General features: G+C 36.5%; 1 protein-coding gene across 10 annotated transcripts in view; it reads right to left on the reverse strand.

The window, feature by feature from the left end:
* Positions 1-2701: 2701 nt before the first annotated feature.
* The window catches only part of SENP6 (SUMO specific peptidase 6), a 93061-nt gene continuing 70026 nt past the window's right edge, over positions 2702-25736 (reverse strand). For all 10 annotated transcript variants that reach the window (XM_080583772.1, XM_080583771.1, XM_080583769.1 and 7 more), the window contains 12 exons: positions 24547-24726; positions 21403-21629; positions 20701-20804; positions 20492-20608; positions 19517-19639; positions 19172-19264; positions 13769-14202; positions 10680-10783; positions 8506-8594; positions 6266-6334; positions 6036-6186; positions 2702-3899 (listed from right to left, as the gene is read on the reverse strand). In XM_080583772.1, coding sequence (XP_080439898.1) covers positions 3690-3899; positions 6036-6186; positions 6266-6334; positions 8506-8594; positions 10680-10783; positions 13769-14202; positions 19172-19264; positions 19517-19639; positions 20492-20608; positions 20701-20804; positions 21403-21629; positions 24547-24726 — 1901 coding nt within the window. In that variant the 3' untranslated portion in view covers positions 2702-3689. The remainder of the gene's footprint in view (positions 3900-6035; positions 6187-6265; positions 6335-8505; positions 8595-10679; positions 10784-13768; positions 14203-19171; positions 19265-19516; positions 19640-20491; positions 20609-20700; positions 20805-21402; positions 21630-24546; positions 24727-25736) is intronic.

Consider the following 25736-nt stretch of genomic DNA (forward strand, 5'->3'; position numbering starts at 1 on the left):
CATAAGCAAATAAAGAATCCTGAAGGCATGGTGTACATTACCAAGTTTCCCTTTGTAGCCACAGGTCTGCATGGGTCCACATGCAAATCTGCCAAAAGCAAGTAAAACCTAGCCTGTCAGAAAACTACAACAAACCACAACATAGTTGTTTTGCAGATTTTATCCTCACTAACCAGGCTGGATCCCACAGAACACCTTTCATCATATCTTTCTTCGAGCAGATATAACTCGAGTTAAGCAGAAAGGATTTAGTTTTAAAATACAAAATACAGTGGCAAAAGACAAGTAATATGGCTGTTACTTCATTGGTACTGTTTCAAAGTCGTAGCTTGTAACATCAGTTCCCCTTTGATTTCTAGAAGTAGATGGGAATAATCAAAAGATTCAGGAAGATGGAATACACCTTTGTGAATCCCGGTACAGAGTACAGAGGTTCTTTAGGAGCACTAAGTAAGTACAATTCAAGGATGTTAATGCAAGTTTTTAACCAGTGACTGAAAACGGTTTAATTAAAAGATTTGAGAAATAAAATATAGTGGATCTTAAACTACAGAAGCTGGTGCAGTTTGTTCACAGGTTTGCTACATGGTACATACATTAAAAATAAAAATATCAACTGCATGGTTTTCTCATCATGGTAAAGTTTTTTTTGTTTGTTTTCAACACTTTCTTTGCGGAATGTTTTGGAAAATAGATTCTTCCAAGACAAGAGTGCAATGCAACCTAAAAAACCAACTGAACAGTTCCTCTGCTCAAGTCTGTTCATTAAAGGGTATACTTCAGCAGGAAAAAAAAGGAATGTCACAAGGGACTACTTAGATGTCTCTTCTACTTTTGCAGCTATCCTGCAAATGTGCATGAGAGGTACATGCATTTTTTATGCCACGTAATCTAAAACTTTTAAAAGAGCTCTCAACTGTTATTCTAGCCAACCTGAAAAACAATACAAAGAGATCCATTTAATTAGGCAGCCATCTGATACCTTACGCTGCAGAACAGTCATGCTACTCAAAGTAGCAATTTGCAATCTTAAATCTTATAAAGGAATAAGCAACTTACACTTTCCTCAGAGTGCATTTGTCGTCATATAATTATTAAATAAAAATATCTAGCCCCCACCCCACTAACTTCCATTAATTTATTAAATCTGATTCAGAAAAGCCACCAGTAAAATTCCTTGTTCAATCGCAAAACTGTATTGTAGCTGACAACTATGGTAAGAACGAATACTTAATAAGTACATGTAGTAGTGAATGTTTATAACCAAAATATAACATTTTTAAATAACTCATTCTTAATCCTGTGTTTTTCTATTAACATCAAATTTTATTAAAAAAATAAGTTTCCTATATTTAACATGTATATTAGCTTGCTGTATATGACTGAAGATCTCAAGACCTTTAACATTAAATGATAATAAATCAAACACTTCCTTCACAGCTTTGAAAAAGGGAAGGGAGGAAGAAGGGGAGGACAGGATAGAGGAAGGAAAAGGAGAAAGCACCAGGCCATTCCTAGCAAGAGAACCAAATAGTTCTACATCATCAACTTATGAACCTGCATCACAAGCGCTAGAAAAAGAAAACAATTATATTGATCAAATTTGGATATATTCCATAGGATTAGAACATATCATTGGGGAAAAAAACTGAGAAGAAACACATTCTATTTGCAATGGTTTCTGTATTTCCAAGAGATTATTTTCCTTTCCTCTCTACAAGCCATCACTGATTTACTTGCATTTGTAAAAACTGCTATTCCAATATGTTAGTTGCACTGAAACCAGATACAAGACGCTGCAGGAAAACGATCTGAAGCTACTTTATCACTTATTTTCTGCAACAATGGCAAGAATACTGGACTAATGCCATGGAGGAAACAACTCCTAGGCGTGTGCCTTACATATTTAATTTGTAAACCAGAAGATTGCCCCCACATACTTCAAGAAGAAACCTGTCTAGGCATCGACTCATCTGTAAGAGACATATGGTGCTTACATACTCTCCATGAGGCACAGGGTCTGCACAAGAAAGAGATGAGGGAATGAACAAATCCCCTAAATCCCGCGGGTTACCTGTGCAGAAGGTTAGCAGCCCATGGCTGTGTTGCTCTATGTGCAATCACTCTGTTTTGGTCAGGGAACCTATTAAACAGAGTCTCACAGAGATAGTTTTTCTGGCAGCAACGCCCTTAACAGCCATGTTTTCAGGGTTTAGTGAGAATGAAAACTCACAGAGAGCCTGAAGTACTGGGTCTTCAAGTATGCTTGATCTTCTGTATAAAAACTGATCTTGGGGGACACAGAGTTCAGCTAAGGAAGTCTCTGCTTCTTCTTCTCGAGGAGAAGGGAATGACAAATTACAATCCCAGTAGAAAAAAACAGCCAAGAAAATACTCTCTGCAAGGAGGGACAGAAAATCCCCTTCGTCCCCCGAGAGACTTCCTCCCGGGAAGAGACAGCTTCTGGATCCCTTCAAAGATATCCATACTAGTAGTGGACTGAATATATATATATATCCTTGCAAAAACAATTTCTTATTTTTCTCATTTGAATACCAAAGCCTTTCTAACAAGGATGCTTGCACTGTAAGCAACAATGGCATTTTAAACTATTTTAAAAGTCAAAATACATTGGAAATACCCAAACAAATCCCAACATTAGTCTGATGCTACCTAAAGCCAAGAACAAACAAGCAAGCAATGAACACTGATATTTTGTTGGTTTTTTTCTTTTTTTTTGCATGGATATTACAAAAAATAGTAATCATACACTTTTTTTAAATGTTCATTACTTAGATAAAGCACATATGAATGTAACATTCAGAATTGTAACATAGAAAATGTAATGTGGGCAATCTGCTATTCCAAGTACACTTACCAAAATACAATTTTATAATGAAGAAAGTCTCAAAATACACCTGTACAACAATTGGGATCCACAAAATATGATTTAATAGTATCACTCAAGATCACTTCATTGAAACCACTTTTATAATACTGCTTGAATAGTAATCTCTGGTCAAAGAGCATTCTCCTCCTTTCTCTAGCCCGTCCCACTAAAGCAAGTGTGGAATTTTAATTGCAACGCATATCTTTTAAAACCCCAAATCTGAAGCAGTCCTATTAACTATTACACTGCCTACACTTAGATACTGTGAGGATGGGAATCACCCTCTCTGAGGCCATGGTACACTGAGACACTTACCCATATTATTGTTTGTAGCGCAAGCAGAATAATCTTGTAAAGGGCAACTAAATAGGGTCAAAATATGAATTATGTATCTCACTACCAAATCATTCCCTATGTGTTACTTAAGCCTGTAACATTACAGCTTTACTGAAAAAGAAAAAGTTAACCATTTTATCCTATAAATATTTTCTTTATTTGCTTTATGTTTAGAAGTTGCTATTTAAGTTCTATTAACAGAAATACATAACAAAAGCTCCCTACCAAGTGGAAAAAAAGTAATTACAAATGCTGAAAAAGTTGGCCTCATTAACATATGTACAGACTTGCTTACTTAATACACATCTTTGTGGGAATTAAATCTTTTTATGACACACATTTATACAGGCATTGAACATTCCCAAGTAACTTTGAGCAGAGAGTACGCCAAATCTTTAGTCTGGGCAGACAAAATGTATATTTCAGTTTTGATTGTGGAGCTAACATGCAACAGATACAACACTCAGTCTGAGCCGCTGTTGATAAGTTGTTCTGTTTTTTCCTGCAAAGATCTTTCTGCTGAACTTGGGTCCTTTTGTCCCTTCTTGTCTTTGCTCTGCTGTTCCTGCAGCTTCAGGATTATTTTTCGGATTTCTTCTCTTTTGGTTTTCATTCTTGGGCGTGGAAACCAGTCTGTTAAGTTCATTGGTAGCTCAAAACTCAGAATGGGATTCTGAAAAGAAAGGTGATTTGGATATTACAGTAGGGAGTTATAACGTAAAAGACTGGGGAGAACTGTAGTGGAAAACGTGCATTCTTCCCCACTTCATCCCTCAGCATGAAACAAAATTTCTACCATTTATATCTTTTGTACATGTAGAATTAAGGTCAAATAAATGAAGCTTTGGTATGAATGTCATGCATCTACACGACAGTTCTGGTTATAGGAGTGTCCAAATAATCTATTCAGACTACTGTATTGTGTAGGCAAAGTATTTGAATTCATTTGTGTGATAGACATCGTACTAATTAAGAGGTAAAAGATAAATAGATACAAGATACAGGGTTTTTTGTTTTCTTTTCTTTTGGAAAAAAAAAAGTTAGCTAGAATCAAGACCAGATTCCTAATTAGCTCTAGTCCTGTTCTTCTAAATACCTGTAGGACCACAACAAACCAGGAAACTGAGCTTTACATTCCACCCTTAAAAGTGGGACCTGTGAGCAGCACCTGGCTGCCCGCCGGCCCTTTCTGTGTGCTTACCTCCCGTTTTCCTGCCAGAGGTCACTCACTCGGAGAACTAGCAGGACGGCTGTGGTGAGGCACAACCACCGCGCCCCGACCCAACAACACAGCCTGCGGCACGGCGCTTTCTCTCATCGAACCCCTCCTGCCTGCCCCCATCACCACAGGGAGAGCCAGGGGCGGCCATGCCGGAGGCCTGGCCGCGGCCCCAGGCGCCCTCCGGTGGCCGAGCTGATGGGGCCCAGCAGGCACCCGCCGTCCTGTTACGCCAGATACCTCGTCAAGCGAGCCTTGGTTTTAAAAAAGACCTACACGTCACAGCTTTAATGCTTATTATTAAAAGAAGACGCTTGAAATAAACCCACAAAGTAGAAGATGTGACTGAATAGCCCCTACACACACAACTAACCATACTCTCCAGGTCAGCTTGTACAGCTGCCGGGACAACTGAGACTTGGTAGCATCTTTCAGACACATTAGCAGCTGCAATGGATTAGTTCAATATCTGTAAGATATTCAAGTACTGTGCCACTAGCACAAGTTTTACTTTCCCACTGGCGTCACCTCTGAGAATACCCTGCAATTTTTTTTACCAGACACATCTACGCCTCACCCCTGCTCCCTGGCAGGCAAAGCTGCGGGGCCGGCCGAGACGAGAGATCCAGCCTGCCATAATTCTGTGGGCAGGCACTTGGCAAGAACCAAGGGCTAAGGTCCTTGAAACTTGGCTGCTCCACACTCCTCCTGTGTACAGAACAGAAAGCTCTCTAGGATGGTTCTAAGCTCTGAAAAGCAAAAGCTAATTAATTAATAACAAGTGTTTTAAGGCACAGTGAATGTTTGGCCTTTGTTTTGCATGAATACACTCTTCTAAAGCCTTGCTGCTATCACATAAGGTATGAACGAGGGGAGGGTTCAGCAATGGAGAAGGAGTCACCAGCTTTCTCAGGAGAGGGGTAGTTACAGGACACCTCAGGAACAGTGCTCTAAAGCACTCCAGACTGTAGAGATAATGTACCATACAAGCAACACCTCACTTGACCATTTCTCCTCCCAACCCAGACCTGAGGGTGTTCCACCCTCCCCTTCAGAAAGGTACTTTAACTCGAAGGCCAAGACAGTTAAAGGAAATAAAAGTTCAATCATTTTCTTCAATGGAATTATGATTTGGCCTCTAGCTGTAATGATTTTACTTGCACGTTATAATGAAAGCTACAAAAGTCTAGACTAGCTGTGTTATATTAATGAATTTATTCACAGCCACTTCTTATGGGGAAAAGAACAAGCTTTTAGTACATCTTTGGTTTAGATTTTGAACTCGAATTTGAACTCTTACTGGGTAATTTTAAAGGCCATGCACTGTAACAACACAAAACCTTAAAGTATTTTCTCAGAAAATTCCATGGCTTCTGGTATCTGGTACACATGTGTACCAGATATTAAAATATTGGCCGTTTGTTTATTTTCCAAGAAGTATTCATTATTATCTATGAGAACATATAAATTTGTTTCTAATGCATCATCTAATAAATAGCTGTAAAAGCTAAAAGAGCCTTTTATAATTGCAGTACATACTTGATCGCTGCAGGGGACAAAACAAAGAGTTACGCAAATAGGTATACATACCTCAAAAAAGCTCTCCACATACTGCAATATGTACACTCCACAATCACTGAAGTTGTTCTGTTGTGGCACTTTTGGGTTGGAACCTTTCATGACTTCTTTGGAAAAGCTTCTTTTATTGCCCTTCCTGACTTCCCATTCTACTTCTAAATATCTACGATAAAAGACCATGAAAATTAAAACTTTGTTTTTCACTTACAGAATTTTGCAAAAATTACAGTTATGAAACTTACTCCCTTAGTGTTTTCACAACATTTGACCGTGAAGGGCCTCTCAGGGAGTCCATAAGCAAAATGCAGGGCCTGTAAGAGAACATAATTTTAAAGTACAGAGTCTTTTACAACAGCTTAGAAAATACATTACAAAGCTAGCGATTTGTGGGATGACCTTGAACAAAAGCAGATCAGTACTATAAAATTTTACCAGTGCTGCTATAATCCCCTAACTGGGATAGCTAAATACAATGTTATCTTTAAATTTAACCATACACTAAGTACAGAGAACTCCAGTACTAGAGTTCTAAGTGCATTCTGTCAGACTGAAACCATTTGTTACAGGCGAAATCTAGTTACCTAAAAGCCCCTCAGGTGTCTAGTGCTATTTTAGATGCACAAGGTATCTGGGACACCTGCAAGACACTGGAAAGTAAGGCACAGAACCCACAAACATCCTCCTGGAGAAGCAGCTGGAGGACAGATAGGGGCAGTCCACAGCACTTAAAAATATACTAGATTTGTATGTTCAAGAAGTGGTCCCAACTGCTGAATCTGAAACCTATCATTCAATCTAAAGGCTACAGTCTTAACAGGAACTATAAATGTAACAACTGTATCAGCTGCCTGATATGCAACAGCTGGATTTATCCATTGGAGCCAACTCATTCCAGAGTTCAGAATCTCAGCATTAGAAATACGTAAGGTGTATTTTGAGGGACAGATAGGATACAAACTACTTATCACAAAGCTATGCTTTTTTTCCCCCCTAATAATAATACACACATGCATTCACACAAGATGTTCTTTGTAACTGGAAACTAGTAAATTCAGGCTAATTATATGCATGAATTTATAAATAGGTTTGTTTGTGTGTGTAAATTAACTTACATGTACGCAACTTTTGAGGCACAAGCATATTATTACTTGAACAATGATTGCTTTGATTTATACTTGTTTTTATTTTTCATTGAAAGAAAGGTATTATTTAAATAAGCAATACTGTCAAAAAACACAATCCAGTACTTTTTTGGTTTTGGAAGGGAGGAGTAGAATTGAATTTCCTTTCTCATACAGAAATAATTTTAATACTTCATTGTTATCATAGTTTTAAGTGCCTTTAATGATTCTTGATACCTGTGTCAAAGATCTTATGAAGTTTCATATTCAGATTAAAATAACGACTGGAGAGAAGTATTACGTACAGATAATCCATCATCAGCATGAGAAAAATTTAAGCTATAATTAGAAGCCCATAGCACTACCAAATATTCCTAAATCTCATAGTACAGATGGATTTTTACACCTTCATGACAATGCATCAAGGATACTACCTACATATTTCATATAATGTATAAATACGTAATTTTATCCTGCACCATAAGAAAAACAACTTATGAAAACCATTACCTTTCTAGTAAGCATTGCATTCACAAAGAAAAAATGTGAGAATGGATAAACCAATTAAAATGTGGTAAAACACAAAGAAAGCTCTGAAGACAAAAATACTAGTGACAGTGTTTCTGGACTTGGAATAACATTTCTGGTCACACCAAAATGCAGGCAACTGCAGTCAATGTTCATTAATAAATCACTTCTGTGTTTCCAAAATCCAAAACATTTTAAAGGTATTTCAAATGAACAACAGGTTAAGAAAAAAGCCAATGAAAGACCCTGTAATTGAACTCAATGCTGTGAAGCATTCTCATTAGAGAAAAGAAGATTAACCGAGAAACAGGAAGAGACAATAAAAAAAACAACTCAAATACATTTAAATTAGGCATGGAAGCAGTTAAAAACGATCCCATTTTCCTGTAATACTTTGACTGACCACAAAGGTTTCATTTAGTATTAACTACATTTTTAATTTGAAGAAATTATTCTGCCTTTTAATATAGAAAGATACATTTAAACGTGCTTCTGCAACCTTCTTTCTGTAGGAATCTAAGCACAAGATATGAATATACAGCCTTATTTGAAGAAACAATCTTCTGTTACTTGAAAAAGTACACAGACTTAACAAACACCAACAAGGTATTATTTTACCAGTAGTTTCATTTGCTAAATTTTCTGCTTACTGAAGATGATGATACTACAGAGTATAGAAGGCTCCCTCAAACACAAATACGTGCAGGCTAAACTGTTTGAAGAGAGATATATGACCATTTCCCACAATTACTGTCTTAAAATTTCATACACTTTCATGAAATTTTCATTTCCCAAACTGTATTAATATCCACTTCAATTGTTTCACTACTTACTGTTTGCAGATAGTAGGCTTCAGGTGCCACTGTCCCATTTCTGAATTACAGTTATCATCTAAAAGGCCACCATCATCACTACTGTCTTCCTACAAAAGCAACATGTTTACAGGCGTTTAAAAGCTAACGTTTTTAAATAGATGCAAGAGGAATTATTGCTATACTTTCTATTTTTATTCAAGACCAATAACATCAAGTTTAATAAAGAAGTGTTAGCTTTCACCTGCACCATTCATTGTTTGTATTGCCAACTTTTAGTCTCATATTGTTTCTCAAATCCACGCTGGAAAAACATGAAGTGAATGGTGCTGTTGTATTTAATGACCACTGAAACTAGAAAAACAACAAACAAACAAAACAAACAAAAAACCACAACTGACATTTTTTAAGTGTTTCTGGCCTAAAAGAGGTGCATCTCCCTGCAGGTTATAGTCCCTTCCTTGTATTGTCCCTTCCTACTGGTTACTAGAACTTCTTCAGCAATTTCATCTATGTTATCTTCTAGAGGAAACAAGACAATATCTGCAAAATCTGCAATGAATTCAGGAGGAAAGCTTGATCCTTACTCCAGAATCCACCAACTTGGTTCTTTGGGCAAGGGAAATCTAAATGCAAATTGACATGATTTTGCATATTGCAAAAACTGACACACCACAAACCTGGGAATATTCTTTAACCTTTTGTTTTCAGTATTGATCGCTATGAAGGATATGTTAGATTCATCAACGAGAACACTAAGTTCTTATACCTGAAAGGAAACCAGTGATCCATGATTTCTCACCCTGCTATGGAGTTCACTATTACTACCACAGACTGCTGCATTACAGGGAAAGATACGCTTTCCAAAAACAGGAACCAGGAAATCAGCATGATTTGTGCACTTGTGTACTACTACACAGGATCCTATGACTAAAATCCTCCTGTTACACCATTAAGATTTTATCGTGTCTTTTGCCTAGTTCCTAATACACCTGCTTCTGTTGCAGCTTCAACATCATTTTTGGCAGACATGAAGGTACACTCAGCCTGTCATGGTCTACCAGTACTATACTTGCTTTGTGTGTTCTAGAAGATATCAGTAACAGCTTCGGCCTGAGCCAAGTTCTAAGCTACACTGCAAGCGAGGAACCTGGCATCTTTTCCTCCCCTCAAGGAACACAGGAGACCATGAGCTTTCTTCACTGCCTTCTGCTACGAAGTACAGAAAGTCACTTCATCAGGATAGAATCAAAGACTATTTATTTGGGCAAGTGACATGACAGCAGGTGGGTTGAGTCTGAAAGCATAGTTAGGTTTCAACAAAAAGTGACGGTTTTTACGTGCACACATACACACACGGACTATTTGGAAGACATCACAAATAGCTGCAGACTTTGCAAAATAACTGCTTTGTCTGGACTCAAAGGTGAAAAACAGATAAATTCTGGACTGTACATTTGAAAGCCTTTGATTCTTTGTTTCAGACAACTTAAGAGTCATATACCCAGAACAAGGAACAGAAAGGCCAATTAAGAAGAGCAACTGTTTAACTTCTAACTTGTCCACACTGAACTTACACTGCAGAAGCAACAGGTCTATGAAATCATGCTCTTATACTTAGAAGTGAATCAATGAAGGACAATGAATGATCAGAGACTTCCCACATCTCTACAATCCAAAAGTCCTGAACTTGAAGAACACTACTTGATTATAAACCCACATTGTTTAAATGTGACTAGGAAAAACAATGACTAAATGCAACAGAAGAGTTAAAACCTACTTATAAATGCATCGGTTTACACCAAAAAATGTAGCTATAAAAATAAGAGTAACTCGCTCTTGGGTATACTGGTAAACATGGGGGTTGGGGAGATTAGAGAGAGTTGCTGACTTTCAGAGTTTACACTAAAATCATTGTATAATATTGTCATAATGCACAAGACCCACACAACATTAAATGCAGGATCAGAACAGCAGTTTCCTGCTGAACAATTTAATGAACACATGTTCAATCCTCTCCTGTTTGCTAGTTTCCAAATTTTTGTAAGGTAAACAGTGCTTTGGATTTGACATTTGTAAAGATAATTAGCTTTAGACAATGCACATTTACAATGTATATAAAAGCTTTTAAACTACCCATTGAAAATGAAACACAACAGTCTGCCTTTCCCAGATGAAATTGCTAAATACTTTACCTGGTTATCTTGGTCTTCAGAAAAATCTATTAACTCATCTTCATTTAGTTTACTGCCATCAGCTGAGTCTTCACTGTAGTTTAGCCTGATTTTGTGCAATCCATCTGTATCAATCACAGACAGTAATATATTTAAACATCAAATGCTACATATCATTGAAGACCAAACTAATTTTAAGTACCTGACATTTTTCTAAGAGTTGCTCACAATAACTACTCTACAGCTGACAAGCAGTATTTTATTCATGTAAATAATAAACCTAAAGGGAAAAGTTTTTTCTAAGTAATACAGCAAAGATTATTCCTTATTTTGTGAAACGCTTAAAAAGTTCCAATAACCTAGACTAAATTACACCATGAAATTACCACTGTAGTTCCATCAGGCCTTTACAACAATAATTGGTCCTGCTACCAAAAGAGGAAGTCTCATTCTGTCCCTAAGTAGTTCTCCTTGCCTCTGACACAAAATATATCCACACACAGTGGACCAGACTGAGAAAGTCAGCCAAAAGCTCAGTATTTTTAATTTGAATGAGTTCCTTGGTCAGATTTGCAGTGCAGTTTTATGATGACTTCTGCTGGTAAAAGGCAGATTGGGAACATGCTGCTAGGAAGGGCAAAATGCAGGATCAGCTCTTCTGGGAGAAACAGATGAGAAATGTTTGTGAAACTTCACTGTTTGCTACATAAAAAGAATATATCTGCAAATTCACTCCCTACACCTTTACATATTTACTCGTGTGGAAAACTATCAGAAAATAAAAAGAACAATTAATGTTATAGCTAAATCTGTGAAGGATGCAAACAGACAGCTACAGGCTCTTTAGTCCTCCTATACTACCATGCAAGTCTTCAGAACAGCTTTTGAAGGGAAAAGTAATTAACTATGTGAAAATAAATGATAAATGTATAACTCATACCAACAGAACTTGGTAACTTCCTAAGAAAACTTTTCTTAGGAAAGGGCTATATATTATATCTAAACAAACACAAAAATGAAAATGTTGGTTCTGGTGTCACTGAAGGACCTATTAGCAACCCAGGATTTTTCTGTAAGAACAGTAAATAGGGCAAAGAACTAGCTAACAAAGTCGGAGAAGATCTGCATTTGAAGTTGAACTAACAGTCTGGAATGAGGTTACCAGTGGATTTCCATAGGGACCAACTTGGGAATTAATCTTACTTGGTGTCTTTGAAAAGACCTCAGCACAGAAAGTAGGCCACACTAGTGTGGCTTACTGCTGACAGTCCTAAAAAATAAGAAATGGTATCAGGAATAATCACAGATCATACAAGAAGAACTGGGTAACCTTCCTACAATAAAAAGTGGGGTATTAGTTAAGTAATAAAAAAATATATATTTTGGATGATCTCTTCAAAGTTATTTTGGCATCAACTTCTACCGATATACAAGTCCGACACCACAAATTAGTTTGAGATCAAGATGTTTAAGCTCCCATGTATAGTAGGCACCTACGGTCTCACAATATGCAGTGGAGACCTTAATCAGAGCAGAGAGCAACTCAACTGAACAACTCACTTATAGTTCACTGACCATAGTAGGAAAGAGGCAGCTGCTGCCTTTTGAGATATCTTCAGATATCTAGCACATAGCTTTGGCAGTCAAGAGTTAGGACCCATACCCTTCTAGAGCAACAGCTGAAGACTGAGCAGAATATTGAAGGCCTGCAACCCCATCTTCCATCTGATATAAATGGGAGTTCAGGTTTGTAGTGCATCTAAATTTAATTGCTGTAGTGTCAATTTTGAATTGAATCTCTCTCTTAAACCTGGACTGGGACCATTACCAATGTCTGCACTGATCACATGGTACATCATCTGCCATAGCTGAGCAACGAAGTCCGAGTGTTTCAGTTTTTGACAGAATGACCATCAGCCAGCCACCAATACAATGCAGCCATTAAAAAGAAAGAAATGCTATCCTAGCAAAAATATATTTCATAAAGAACGTCCTCACTGATTACAGACGAGAAACAATAGTAGCATCCAAGGCAGGTGAGACCATATACAGCAGCAATACCAGACTGCAATAATCATGTACAGAATGAAAAAAATCAATCCAAACAACTCCCCACCTTTCTCCCTGTAAGAAGAAAAATAGAGCTGCTAGTAGTGACAATGTTACCACAAAAGAAGAATAAACTAGCCAGGAATAGATTTAGACTAGAAAGTGGGAAATGGTTTACACCCAAAGATACTGGATGTAATGGCCTGCAGTATACAGATTAGACCGTATGATTAACAGTCTTTTCAGACCTTGTACTATAAACTACACAATTATTTACTATGTGCAAATTAAGTCAGTAGGAATGTTATCAGTGCCTGACATAGAAGTTTTCTCACAACCAGCTGTTTTGTACTCTATGCCTCAAGGGAAAACTGCGAGCAGAGAAAACAACCTTTTCCCAATTCCTTCATTTGTCTTTAAAATTATGTCAGCTCCTTTGTTCATTTTTGTACAAATGCTATTCCAGATGACTAAAACTACTGCTATCAGCCTCCACCAAAGTGATGCATGGAGGAAGCCTCTCTAAATGTAACACGGAAATCACATGACTGAATTTTTTTTCCTGTTGTTTTCTTCTCAGTCTTTTCACATGCCTTCCAACAGAACATTAGAGAACTTGTTGAAGTGAAACCTCAGACTCTAGAAGACAACGGAATTAAAGTTCCTCATGATCTTAATTCAGCTGCCCCATGCATATATATTATGAGGGTTCATGGTCAAAGGATCAGCAACTACTATTCTTTCCCTAACAATTCCAGTCTCATCTGATGCAAATTAAGTGACATTTAGAAAATGATTTTGTGTGAGAAAACATAATCTGACTGACAAATTCGTCAGATTTGGGTAAACTTTTCTCTCCAGTCTTATGCGATGAGAGATGAACACAGAAACTTCTTACACAATGGCTGTAAATTACTTACATTGCCAGCCTTCAAACTTGAGCCACAAACTACTCAACTTTCAATGTTTACACAATTGCAAATGTAGTAACAGATGTGAAGCTTCCAAATTTACATGTGTACATCACATACATTAAAATCTGTGTTTTTACGATTACATACCCATAGACTGGCTAGCAGTTGTGAATTCACCCTGTATACCGTTTTCATCTGGAGTCCTATGGTCAAGTTTATGGCATGCTAATTCCACAGTGTTAGGTTCTTCCACATCACTGTCTATTTGACTTAATTTTTTGAAGCCACTTTTTCCCCTACAAGGGCTTCTTCTACAACACGAAGACTCACTGTCCTCTGTTTCAGTGTTTGGGTCAATTAAAGCTGTATTATACTTTTTGGTCAACGTCTTCTTTGCTGTAGACTTGGAAGGCGAGTTTTGGGTATCAAACTCATTTGGCAAAGGAGATGGTGTGTTGCTTTCTCCATCCGAAGAGGAAGATTTTATCTGCGTTGCAGCACTTTCATGATAGTGGGGATTTGGTTCATATTTGGGTTTTTCTAAACCAGGAAAACAGATGACAGCCAAAAACCAGTGAGCACTGCAAAGGAAAAAATACATTAATAACCTGCAATTACATTAATATTCAGTGTTAAACCTGAAGTTGGTAAAAGCAAACAAAAACGCTGTGCACATACAAGCACACAAAATTGAAGCCTGTTCCCCATAATCAACAGACTGCAATAGCTGTTCACTTTCCTGTGAAGGTTTTACTTGAACATTCAGTTTTCTTTAAAAGGAGGATCATTCCATGCCAGCAGTCACCAAAAAATGTATTAACATGATGCAGTTAGTTGAGAACAGGTGCTGTCTAAATATTATTACCATCTGTTGACAGTTTATACATCCTCTTCCTCCTTTGAATTAAAGCTTAATTCTTTTTGAATGTTTTCTTTATCACGGCGTTAATTAGAGATTGTAGAGTTCATGTTTTATGACTGTATAAAGTTTTCTAAAAATTCACCACTGACAGTAAAAGTAGTTAGGTCAATGGTACAATTGAGTTGCCCAAATTCTTCCACCTGTGAGATCTTCTAGTTTTATATGACACTTCCCATTTTAAAAGCAATCCTGCCACCAGTGAAGAAAAAGGGGGAGAAAAGAATGCATGTAATGCTATCAACCACAACCCTGTTGTCTTACTCACCCTTCACAGAACTACAAGGAAGAAAATTGCCGTTCTAACCCTTTCAGGATCAAAACCAGTCATATCCCTCAAACCAAATGAAGATAGGAAATAAGTTTTGCCCCAGCTCCTTCCTTATCTTCTTGCCACTTCAGACTTGACTTATTTGCCACTCAATCAGAAATGGAACAGCAGGTAATTCAGGTATTGTGGCATTGCAAGTAAAGATATACTGACCCTATTTAGAAATTTTCTGAAGGTCCTGTAATTTCCTACAGCACATAACAAAACAGAACCGAGCTATGTATTATGCAGAAAAGCCATGTTTCAATATACTTTAGAAAAATGAAAAAGCAGTAGCTAAAACGCACATCTGATCTATTAAAAAATTAGTTAGATGATTATGAGTCTAAATTCCATCAAAAGTCAGTGGCAGTTCAAGCAAACAGCTTTTGAAAGCAATACCTTAAGTATTGAGGCATTTTGTCTTGAATGATTCACCACACCTAGTAAATGAATTTATTAAGTATTGCCAAACCTTGGAATTTGAGCATATCCTATTATAAGATATGCTTTATGTACCAGTTATGTAAATAGAGTAGCAAATTAACCTGGATTTGAAAAGAAAATAGCTTGCATCTTCTAAAGGAACAAGCTATTTCCACTGGAGACTTGAACAAAAATATACTCCCAAAAACACTGATGGCCAAGTCAGCCATTCTGTTCTTAAATTAGTTCTCCCCTAGATTCATCCTGGCCACCTCCACTTACTGCAATTCTTTGAACTTTTCAGGTGAACCCACATTCCGTAAACTAATGGTTGTGGGAGAGTCTAAAAGACTTTCTAGAAGTAGATGCTGAAGTTAAGCACCTCCAAAAAAAACATTTCTAGCACGCTCTCCTAAAACAAACGCCAGAATAAACAGCCATGTCCTAGAAGAAAGAAAACATTGTTCTAAGCAGCACAAGAGAAGCGCTATCAAGAGGAAACCATTAGCAGTATTCCTATGATGTGAGAGAAGCTCTCAAGTTTTCTCAAACCCTGGAATAACTTGTCTCACAGTCTACTCAATTCAAGACACAAAGAAGAAAAAGAAACTGAGATTGGTTCTCAACCACTGACTAATTTACCACAAATTCAGGTTTGAGACAGTTAATGAATGGTAATGGATGCAGACCTCTCACTGGAAGCAAAGAAACTCTTCCGTACATTTGATGAGATGTTGTATCATTTAGAAAAAGTTCTGTTTGCAAGGACTAGTTACCAGCACTAAAACAGGTGACAAAATCCTGAAAAAATACCTGCAGTGCTGCAATGCATTGAGTCACAAACACTGTGAGACACTAGACAACTACCCTAGCCAAAGTACACTCGCAATCAAGGCTGTATGTGAGTTACATAATCACAATCTATCAAGACAAGGAATGAACTGATGGAAGAATTATTAAACCAGATTAGTTTGCGCATACAGATGGCCTGGCAAAGGCATGTTGAAAAAATTCGGAAAACATGGTTGTCCAAAAATACATGGAATGGCACATGCTTTGCTCTCTGCACACCACTGGCTCTCCATCTTCACCACTGATTCTCTGTGCTCCTGGTGTATTTGTTAATCCCTGAAAGCTATGAGGCAATAACCGGATTACAAAAAAAAAACACTAGGCAGCTAACCACCCAGTAGCTGGAAGTTTTATTCTACTGAACATGCAGCATCTGAACGCGTCCATTTGTGTCAACACAAAGTGTGATAGTCCTTGCAAGCAAGGAAGAGAAGTGTGGGGAAATTGCGTAACACAAAAGAAGTCACACGAGGGAGCTTCTGAAAAACCTGCAGCTTAGCACAGACCTTAGGTCCCAGCCTACAGCCTTCATCTTAAGACATGCATATCTGAAAGACTGCAGACTAAGAATGCAACTAATATACAAATCAACAACACAAGTGTATTAAAAATGTTGTTTTGCAACATTTTTGTGGTTTTACACAAAAGCAAGGTTTCACAGTCCTATTAACAGATAAGGTCCAGGAGCAATGTATTTTATTACACACGACATACACAGCAACAGAATGCTACATGAGACTGTAACTTACACAAAACAGGGTCTATACCACATTTGCTAACCAGATCAGAAATCCTTCGTATTTTTTGCCAATTAAACTACAGAAATCTAGAAGAAGCAAAAACCAACACTGCTATTTATTACCTCTTTTGTTACCAGTATGTTTAATTTTAAAAATAAAATGTTCTGTATCAGAGAAGCTATGATGCACCTGAAGTGGTATTTAAGTAAATAAAGATAAAACAGGATTTACAAGTCAATTCAACATAAATAGCTGTGTATCAACGTAAGAAAGACGTTTGGAATAAAGTAACCAGCTTTAATGAAATCTTTAAATATTTTTTGACCTGAGAACTAAGCTGACTCCAGCTGTCTACTCTTGAGCAGCACTGAAGCACAAGAAGATATGGAAAAGAGTAGTCAAATAGACAGTAGCCTAGTAAAATATTGCTATCCTTCTGTGTCATGGCAATATATGAAAGGAGAAAACTTATCAAGTGAGGAGCTCTGTTATTAGGATAGATGCCTAGAAGCCTTCATACTTGCTGCTTTTTGTTTCCCATCCCAAACAGCTCCCTATTTCTCTGTCCTGCAATACCAATTAACAATCATTCATGAAGGAAGTTATTTCACTGCTGAGTCATTGTTTATTTCCTTTATTATTATTTATTTATCAGCTCCCTCCCCAAGAAAAGTTTGGCATTTTTTTCCTCAAAACTGAGTGCAGGGTTTTGGGGGATGGGGTAGTGACATGTTTGAGAGGAGATAAAGTAGCAAGGTGCATCCAAGAAAAATAGTATCTGCTAGTAACAATAAATTAAAATTTAAAAGGTAATATGGAAGATTTAAGCTTTTGTTACCAGGAGGCAGGTCAAAAACAAAACAAAAACACAAGAATACCACTTTCTCACACCCTTAGTTTTTTTATGCTCTGCAATGTTCTTGCAGTACATTTTTATTAGCATTTCAGTTTGGATCAGGAAACTGCTTTTGAAACAAATGTCCTAATTGTCACCACTTAACCAACTTTCAGTTGACAGTGTAAGACAGTCCCAAAATGTGTGAACAGGATCATTTCCAGATGCAACTAACCCTAAAGATGTACTCCAAGAGTACACCTGTCATGCTCAAACCACTACCAGGTGAGTCCATGAGACCAACCTACTCCAAAGTACAATCCTGTGACTGACATGAGAGGAAGATGGGAACGAAAATATATAATAAAATCTAAGGCAACTAAAATTTAAATGACAGACCCTTCAAATTTCTGGTACTTAAAGCTTCAGAGGGAGAGGAGGTAAGGATTAAATTTGCAGCAGATAGAAGGAATGTCATATCTCTAGTCATTTTCATCATGTAAGGATTGTCTGTCTTCCTACCGCTGTACAGAAGTCATAGCATCTCAAAATCCAAGCTTAGTGTTTGTGGACAGCTTTTTAAGAGATTTACTATTTTATAACAAAGAAAGATCTATGGTGAGTTACATCAAAAAAACTTTAAAGTTGACCTCAAAATTCAGAAATTTTTCCTCCCACCGCACAACAGCATGGTATTCAGATAAGTTTCTTTGAAGAACTTTTAATTAAAACTATTCTTTGAATTTGCATAAGATCAGTTTGTTTTGCCTATGAAAACATCAGTTACAATTCTGTCCTTTTTTAAAATGGATTTTTATTAAATATCTTTAAAATGCAGGAATTTAACTTTCCTAAATATTTTGGCTTAAGGACTGCTTGGATTCATTTCATGAAACGTACATACGTGTTTGTGACAACTTGCCCTGATGTCAAGGAAAGCAAGCATCATTAACAATCCTTAACAATTATTAAAATGCAAACTGTCTGCTTCCTTACTCAAGGAAAACATCAGGACAAAGGGATATAAAGGAAAATAATAGAAAAATAATAAAAAAACCCTAATACAGGGCTTCAGACGTTTTAAATTATATTTTTGTCCAACAGGTTTCTTGTAACTAGAGGATGATGTTAACTATACCAAAGAGATCTTATTAGAAGAAGTAAAGACCGAAAACAAGCAAACTCAAAAGTTACTGACAACAACAGTTTAGAAGAATGAATGCTGAAGAAACTGAAAAACGTGGGAACAGTATTCAGAAAAGTTAATTTTTGCTTAGTCTTTATATTGCCAAATATTTCTTGTACTACTGCAGTGTGTCACATTAAGATTTTGTTTTTATCATTGTAAAGAGATGTTTCTTCTCTTCATTTTGAATTTCAAGTCACACTACAACATAACTTTCTATTTTAGAACTACAAAGCTTAAGCTTTTAGCATGTATATCTGGTAATAAGGTATGGTTACTTACGCTTCATTAAGAGGAACAAAAATGAAATCTTTCTCAAAAATGTCAACATGACGTGTCCATGTTTTTACTCGCCCATGTCGTTTTTGTTGTATTCTGCAAGAAGAAAGCCAAATGTGATTTGTAGGGTGATTTATTTTCATTGAAAGACTGCCTTTCCATATATTTTCACATTAACAGTTTCTTAGGATTTTTAAGACATATTCTATATTTGATATAGGTGTGGATGTTTCCTAGAGTTCTGCTGGCATCATACTGTCAGTAAGGATTTTATCTCTGTAACACATCTGTTCTTGTAATCTTCCTTGTATTCAGCTCTTGGTAATATGGACTTATCAACAGACTTACGAGAGGTTTGAAGTTTCATGAATATTTCTTCTTTCTCTTTGATTAAGGCGTTTATAGAAGAATGAACTGAACACATGTATTCTATCAGCATCTTCCTTTTTTAGTTTTTCAAGTACCAAATACCTGATTAGTTTAAAACAAAATGAAAAAGTCATAGAGGTGTTAATTCAAAGTATTTATGAGTACAAAGTTCTGCCAACACTAGTACCACCCCCACCAAATTGTTTCAGCCTCTCATGAAACTGAAATAGCTATAACACTATCAGGGCTAACTAATCACAGGAACTCATTAATCCAATATCTGTGCCAGTATTTAAAGGTATTAAGCGATATGCTCAAGCAACAAGCTGTTTTGCTGCTGCTCTGTTTATTTTTGTATTATGTCAAGTAAACAATTTTTCAATGAGTTTGTTATATAGACAGACACATATTTTTTAATTGAGATACTAAATCGCCAAACACTCCCCAGACTTTTGCAGTCGTTTTCTTTTCACCTCTAAAGTATTTCAATATACTGAAAATTACACACACACACCTTATGCATAGCATAAACACAGCAGGCACATAACAATTTAATATGCTTCTAACATCTGTGGCATCAGTGTCACCAAAAGACTAATCTATGTATTATGTTAAACAAAACAAATGAGGCTCTAAGGAACACAAATACTCTGGGGAAAAAAACAAAAAACCAGAACTTAAAAAGGCATTTTTCCTTCTTTAGTTCAATTTCCTCTTCAGATACAAAGCGATTTTAAGGAACCTTTTTTCCCCAAGTGAGAACAACGTCACCATCAAAACCAGGATAGGACATGAACCAGAATTTCTTGCAAAAACACAAAACAATCCTTAAAATCAGAATTACATGTAGCTGGATACCAAGTGTTATCAAATGACCTATGAAGTGTTAATGTCAGAATTTTTCAAGTTTCGAGGTAAAAGAATACTAAAAATTGGTTTGAAATAAAAACTTACTTTAAATAAAAATCAATAATAACATCATTTAAAAATTCTCCTTCATTTAGACAGTGGAGGTCTTCATTGGTCACAGAAATGCCACCTTTAGCTGGTGGAGGTGGATAAACTATCAACCTGAAACAAAAAATACATTTAATAATAAATATGAAATGCAAAATAATAATACTGATCAGAAAATTGTTACAGGGCAAAGAAAAGTATCTTACTTTTCTATGGGACCAATAAATACTGTATGTGGTTCTCCAATTTCTTCTTCATCATCAAAGTATAACTGTTTATTTCGCTGCTGCACTTTGGACTCAGAAGCAACCTTACAAGAATGAAGTTAATGTTAAATTGTATACTGTGCTCAGATTTATCAAAAAGACAGTAAAGCTTTCAAAATCCACAGATGTAAGATTCATTGCTTTTGAGAAGGACTTCAATTTTCTTTTCCTTTCCTAGTTCATTTATTACAGTAATGTCTGCACTCATTTCTTGCAGAACCACAAACCTCTCAAATTCTTTAAGAGGTAGTTTTGTTTAAAGAAAGCATTAATTAAATTTAACTACAGAACTGCAACTTAATTTCTCATTTGAAACATCAAAATTTTACCAGTAGATGAGCTTGGAAACAATGATGTTGTCTAATTATACTACAAACTTCTCATCGCTTAATCATTTTAAATGACATTATTTGTGGACCAGTGTACAAACTTATAAACAACGTAAACATGCTAAAAAGTATCATGAATGCAGTTTTCCAGAGCCTCATACCCCACGATGGACCAGTCTGAGAATCCTTATTATAAAGCCAGCAGAAATTCTCAGATTTTTTTTGTTTGTTTAGTGACTAGCACACTATCTTTAGTATATTTCTAATCCAAATAATATAATGACTTTGTTCTAAAATAGAAAAAAATAATTACATTTTTTATTTTGTTTTCCCTATGAGAAGGGCTTCCTTTAGAATTGTCTTCCAAGCACTTAGTAAATGCAACAAGCCTGCCATTGGCTTCTTCAAAGGAAATTCTCACAAAGAAGTCAGAAATATTATTTCTAATACCGATGTCAGTAATTATTTTTTCAAATATTGAATTTGCATGAGGATCAAGGCCAGTTTCAAAAATCAGAATTATATACTGTTCTTCTTGACCTAAAACAAGAGAAAAAATTATTCATTTAGTAACAAAATAATATGTCACAGTTACAAACAAATTTCAAAGAACCATGGGCCAACACATGTATGCTTTCATCTGACAACACACACTTATTCAGACAGACTGACGGGGTAACTACCAATCCCTTCTACCTACGTTTGCAAAAAGCGTACATTCAGCTTCTGCCTTTAGGAATATGAAGTATTATACCTTTTACATAAAGCATATACTAAATGCAAAGCCAAACCATATTTTGAACTAAGAACTTCTCTGCTTACTAACATTAAGACTCTGTTAACAATACCTCTTTTTCTTATTACAGTTCTATGCTGCCATTCCAATACAGTTGCAGAAATTACATATTCAGCATAATTTCCTGTCCATACAGGGAAACTGCATGCACTAACTTCTCCTAGGTCAACACTGTAAGAAGTCTACAGGAAGTCTCTCAAAAATCAACAGATACATTCATCTGTGGAAATGTATTAGGAAAGAAGTATTTTAAGAATGTAGACGGGCTTTTGTGGCCTCAATGATTATTATACGAATGGTTTGCAAAAAGACAGAGGGTGAGCATGAAACATATGTAACAGAATAGAAATATAGTCATTTCAGGGATATTTTTAAATATTAAATATTTATCCACCTACTTAGCCCCCTATACAATATTTTGTTTTAGAAAATGTTCTGCCTGTTTTTCTCCTGCTTTCTGATAGATGTAACTGCAAAAGAGGAAGGGGGGGGGCGGGGGGGGAGAGAGAGAGAGAGAACCAAGACAACATATACTGAATTAAAGGAGAAACCGCGTATGAGACCCCATGATTCAGGGGGGTAGATTCATGGTCCTACCTGATCCAGAAGGCTATGCTGTAACATACTATTGCTTTGGAAAATTTTACACATGAAGATTATTACAGTATGCAAGCCCAGAGGTCCTCAGCCTTTTAGTTAAATAGATCATAACAATCATACTTACGAGGGTACCCAGCACTGACATGTACGTTAGATCTTTCAGACATCAGATTCTCAGAAATAGTGACAGGTTGAAAAAAAAATCTAAATTAACTGAGGGTAGCACGCAAGTAGGATACAGAACTTAAATCCACTGCTTAGAAAAATAAATTGAGAAGAAAACAAAACAGAACAAATAAAAGGTGTATTTCTGAGATGGTGTTTCAAGACTTAGATGGAAAAATAAGCATGGTGCTTCATTCAATAGTGGATACAGAACTGTACGCTGCACACTACTAGCACAAAGTTCTAATAAAATTACGCTTTCTTATTCTAGACACATATGATTTGAGTACATAAAACGTACAAAAGCCTGGGATGGCGATTTCACAAAAGAAACACTTATTTTTCTCTGATCAGATTTTTGGTTACCCTAGCAACAGAAATCTCTTAAGGCTCTTTGATTCACTGGCAACCAGTTTTCCTTTTTAAAAAGTATGAATCTTAACAAGGAATGTAATTTAAAATGTCCCTCTGATCAGAATCTGCAACCCCTCCCACAGAAGAAGGGAGCTCATCAACTACAAGAGAGTAACCCTGCTTTCGGGCCCTATCATGTAAATGAACCAAAACCTCTCTACCCCAGGTGAATACTATGGGAACAAAACACCATCCCCCTCTCTCTCATGCTCTTTTGGTACAGTGGCTTAGCTTCAACAGGTTAGCCTGGCCTACACCTTGACCAGAAGTTGGGGAACATGAGTTTGATCAATCAGCTGTTGTATAAATGCTACCTCTTCACATCATCTGAAAAATAAAAAAGGCAGTAAGCCCCTGAGAAGAATGACTTAGGCACCCAGATATAGGACTAACATTCAAGCTGTAGATTCCAGTCTCATGTAGCAGGCTAACTCAGAGCTGCATGGACCGGTTCTGTAAGAGAAGAGTTTCAGACACACACGCAACCCTTTCCTATTCTTAACTAAGTATGCTACCTGGTGTGAAAACAGTTCTTTAGCAGTCTACCTCCGAATTCAGATGTCTAACTGGGTTTTGGGAACTAGGCACCTACACAATGTTGCTTACACAGCTATGAATTCAGGCTTCAAGTAATTACATTGCTTGGAAAGTAAATAGTAACTGTGTTATCGTAAGGCATTCATAAGTATCAAGGACTATAAAGCAGTTGGGTGCAAAAACTAGCTCAGAGCCATAGTCTCAGAGGAAAAAAGGCTTGCAGTGGTAGAGGGAGAAAGGCTGAGAGATGTGGAAAGGGAAGGATTTCTTCCTGAGGTCCCTCAGGAAGCTTTTCCTTTGTTCATTTGCAAACACCTGTGTTTGCCTGCTGTCAAAATCCCTGCTACCAGGATTGTTTCTGGCATCCCCTTACATGCTCTCTAACTATTTTTGTAGCTGTAAGGAGTGTTAAAATTCCTACTTTTATAAAGGTGGATGAGGCTATTCTAACTGTATTCTGTCGTGGAAACACACAATAGTGAGACTGTTGAAAGAGTTCTTCCTCCATTTGAACGTATCATGCATGTGTTAAGCTGAGTGCAAGTATAAATAACCGCAAAAGTTAACCTAAAGAAAAGGCTATTTAAGGGGAAAAGGACTGTAAGCTAATTAAAAAATAGAGCGTATATTAACATACTAAACCTTTGAGGAAAACGATGTTGAAATTAAATTAATTTAAAGATACATGAAGACAATCCACTTATTTTCCAAGCAGGTATTTGTCTACATCAGAATATCACTACAATCATATGGGGAAAAAAAATACACAAACCCACACAAGTTTCTACTCAAACTGAGGCCTGTAAGCAGAACAGAACAGAAAGCGGAGGTAAGTATATCAAAAGCAGTCATAAAATTATGAAGGCCCATATAAAAAAGTTATAGTAATACAAATACATGCCCATATACAAATGAAAAATAGTTGATTAAAATTGATTTACTTACTGTCTCCTTTACATTCGTACCAGACATTATCTTTACTCATTTTCAGCTGGTCTCTTAGGCTACTACAGGTTGATGGTACTGTTTGTAGAAAAACTACTGGCAATTTTCTTACACTACACCATTCACATTTGGTAAGTTCTGAAGTTTTCAGGTTGATCTCTCGAGTATCACTGTCCGATTCTAGAAGAAAATCATGAAAAATATATCAAAACCTGGTCAAAATATATAGATTTCCTTTATAATTCCCCCCTGGATTTTAACAAGAATTCAGAGCATGATCATTGACTTTCAAATGAAGTTTTAATTTCTTCTCACTCAAATTTAGTCCTTATTCTACAGAAAAACGGTATCTCCAGTATCATTTAAATTAGCAAATATTGCTATGACACATTTTATGACAGGTTTGTAAAGTTGCTTCGAAGATTTATCTTGGTCCAATTTCCTTATGAAAAATAACTTTAAAATGAAAAGAATAAAACACATGCAGAGAAATAATCGGATTGCCCATGGAAATAAAGTCCTGCTCTCAACATACCACCAAAAAAAGAGAAATGCAGCTATGTAGTAAGTTTTTAACACATCTGACGCTGCAAATGGCAATATTGAGTATTTTGTGGGTTTTATTGAATTATAAAAATTGAAGGAAAAATACGGGAAGTCAGAATTCCTTCAACTTTTTTTCTTCACCAAATTCAAAGCCAGTAATTTTTTCTAGATCAGAAAAATGGTTAATGGGAGTCACTTAAAGCTTTAGTTAGCGGCAGCTTCTACCATTCTATCACATGGTTAATGGCAACCTCTACCCGAGTAACTATATCCCCTTACAGAGGGAACAATACCTATACAGGATAGAAGGAAAAATGGAACCAACATAAATTCCTTCTAATAAACAACCAGCGAAACAAAGTCCCCCCTCCTCTTCCTTTCCAAATAAAAATTGAAGAGACACAGCAGGGAACTCCTGAATAAACTAAGACCTTTCTTAATTTCTTGTATTTTATGACCCAACAGATGGTGAATAAAAATTAGTTAAATCGTTACAACCTAAAAGGCTTAATTTGCATCACCCTGAACAAGCTGCATAAAACCAGATTCCTCTTTTTTATTTTGTTAAAGACATATAATTGCTTTCTACCTTACCATTATTAACAGTTCTTACTAATTATTAGTGACGGGCATCTGAACTCTTT

This window comes from Anser brachyrhynchus (genome assembly GCF_964034855.1).
Source record: "Anser brachyrhynchus genome assembly, chromosome: 3".
NCBI lineage: Eukaryota > Metazoa > Chordata > Aves > Anseriformes > Anatidae > Anser > Anser brachyrhynchus.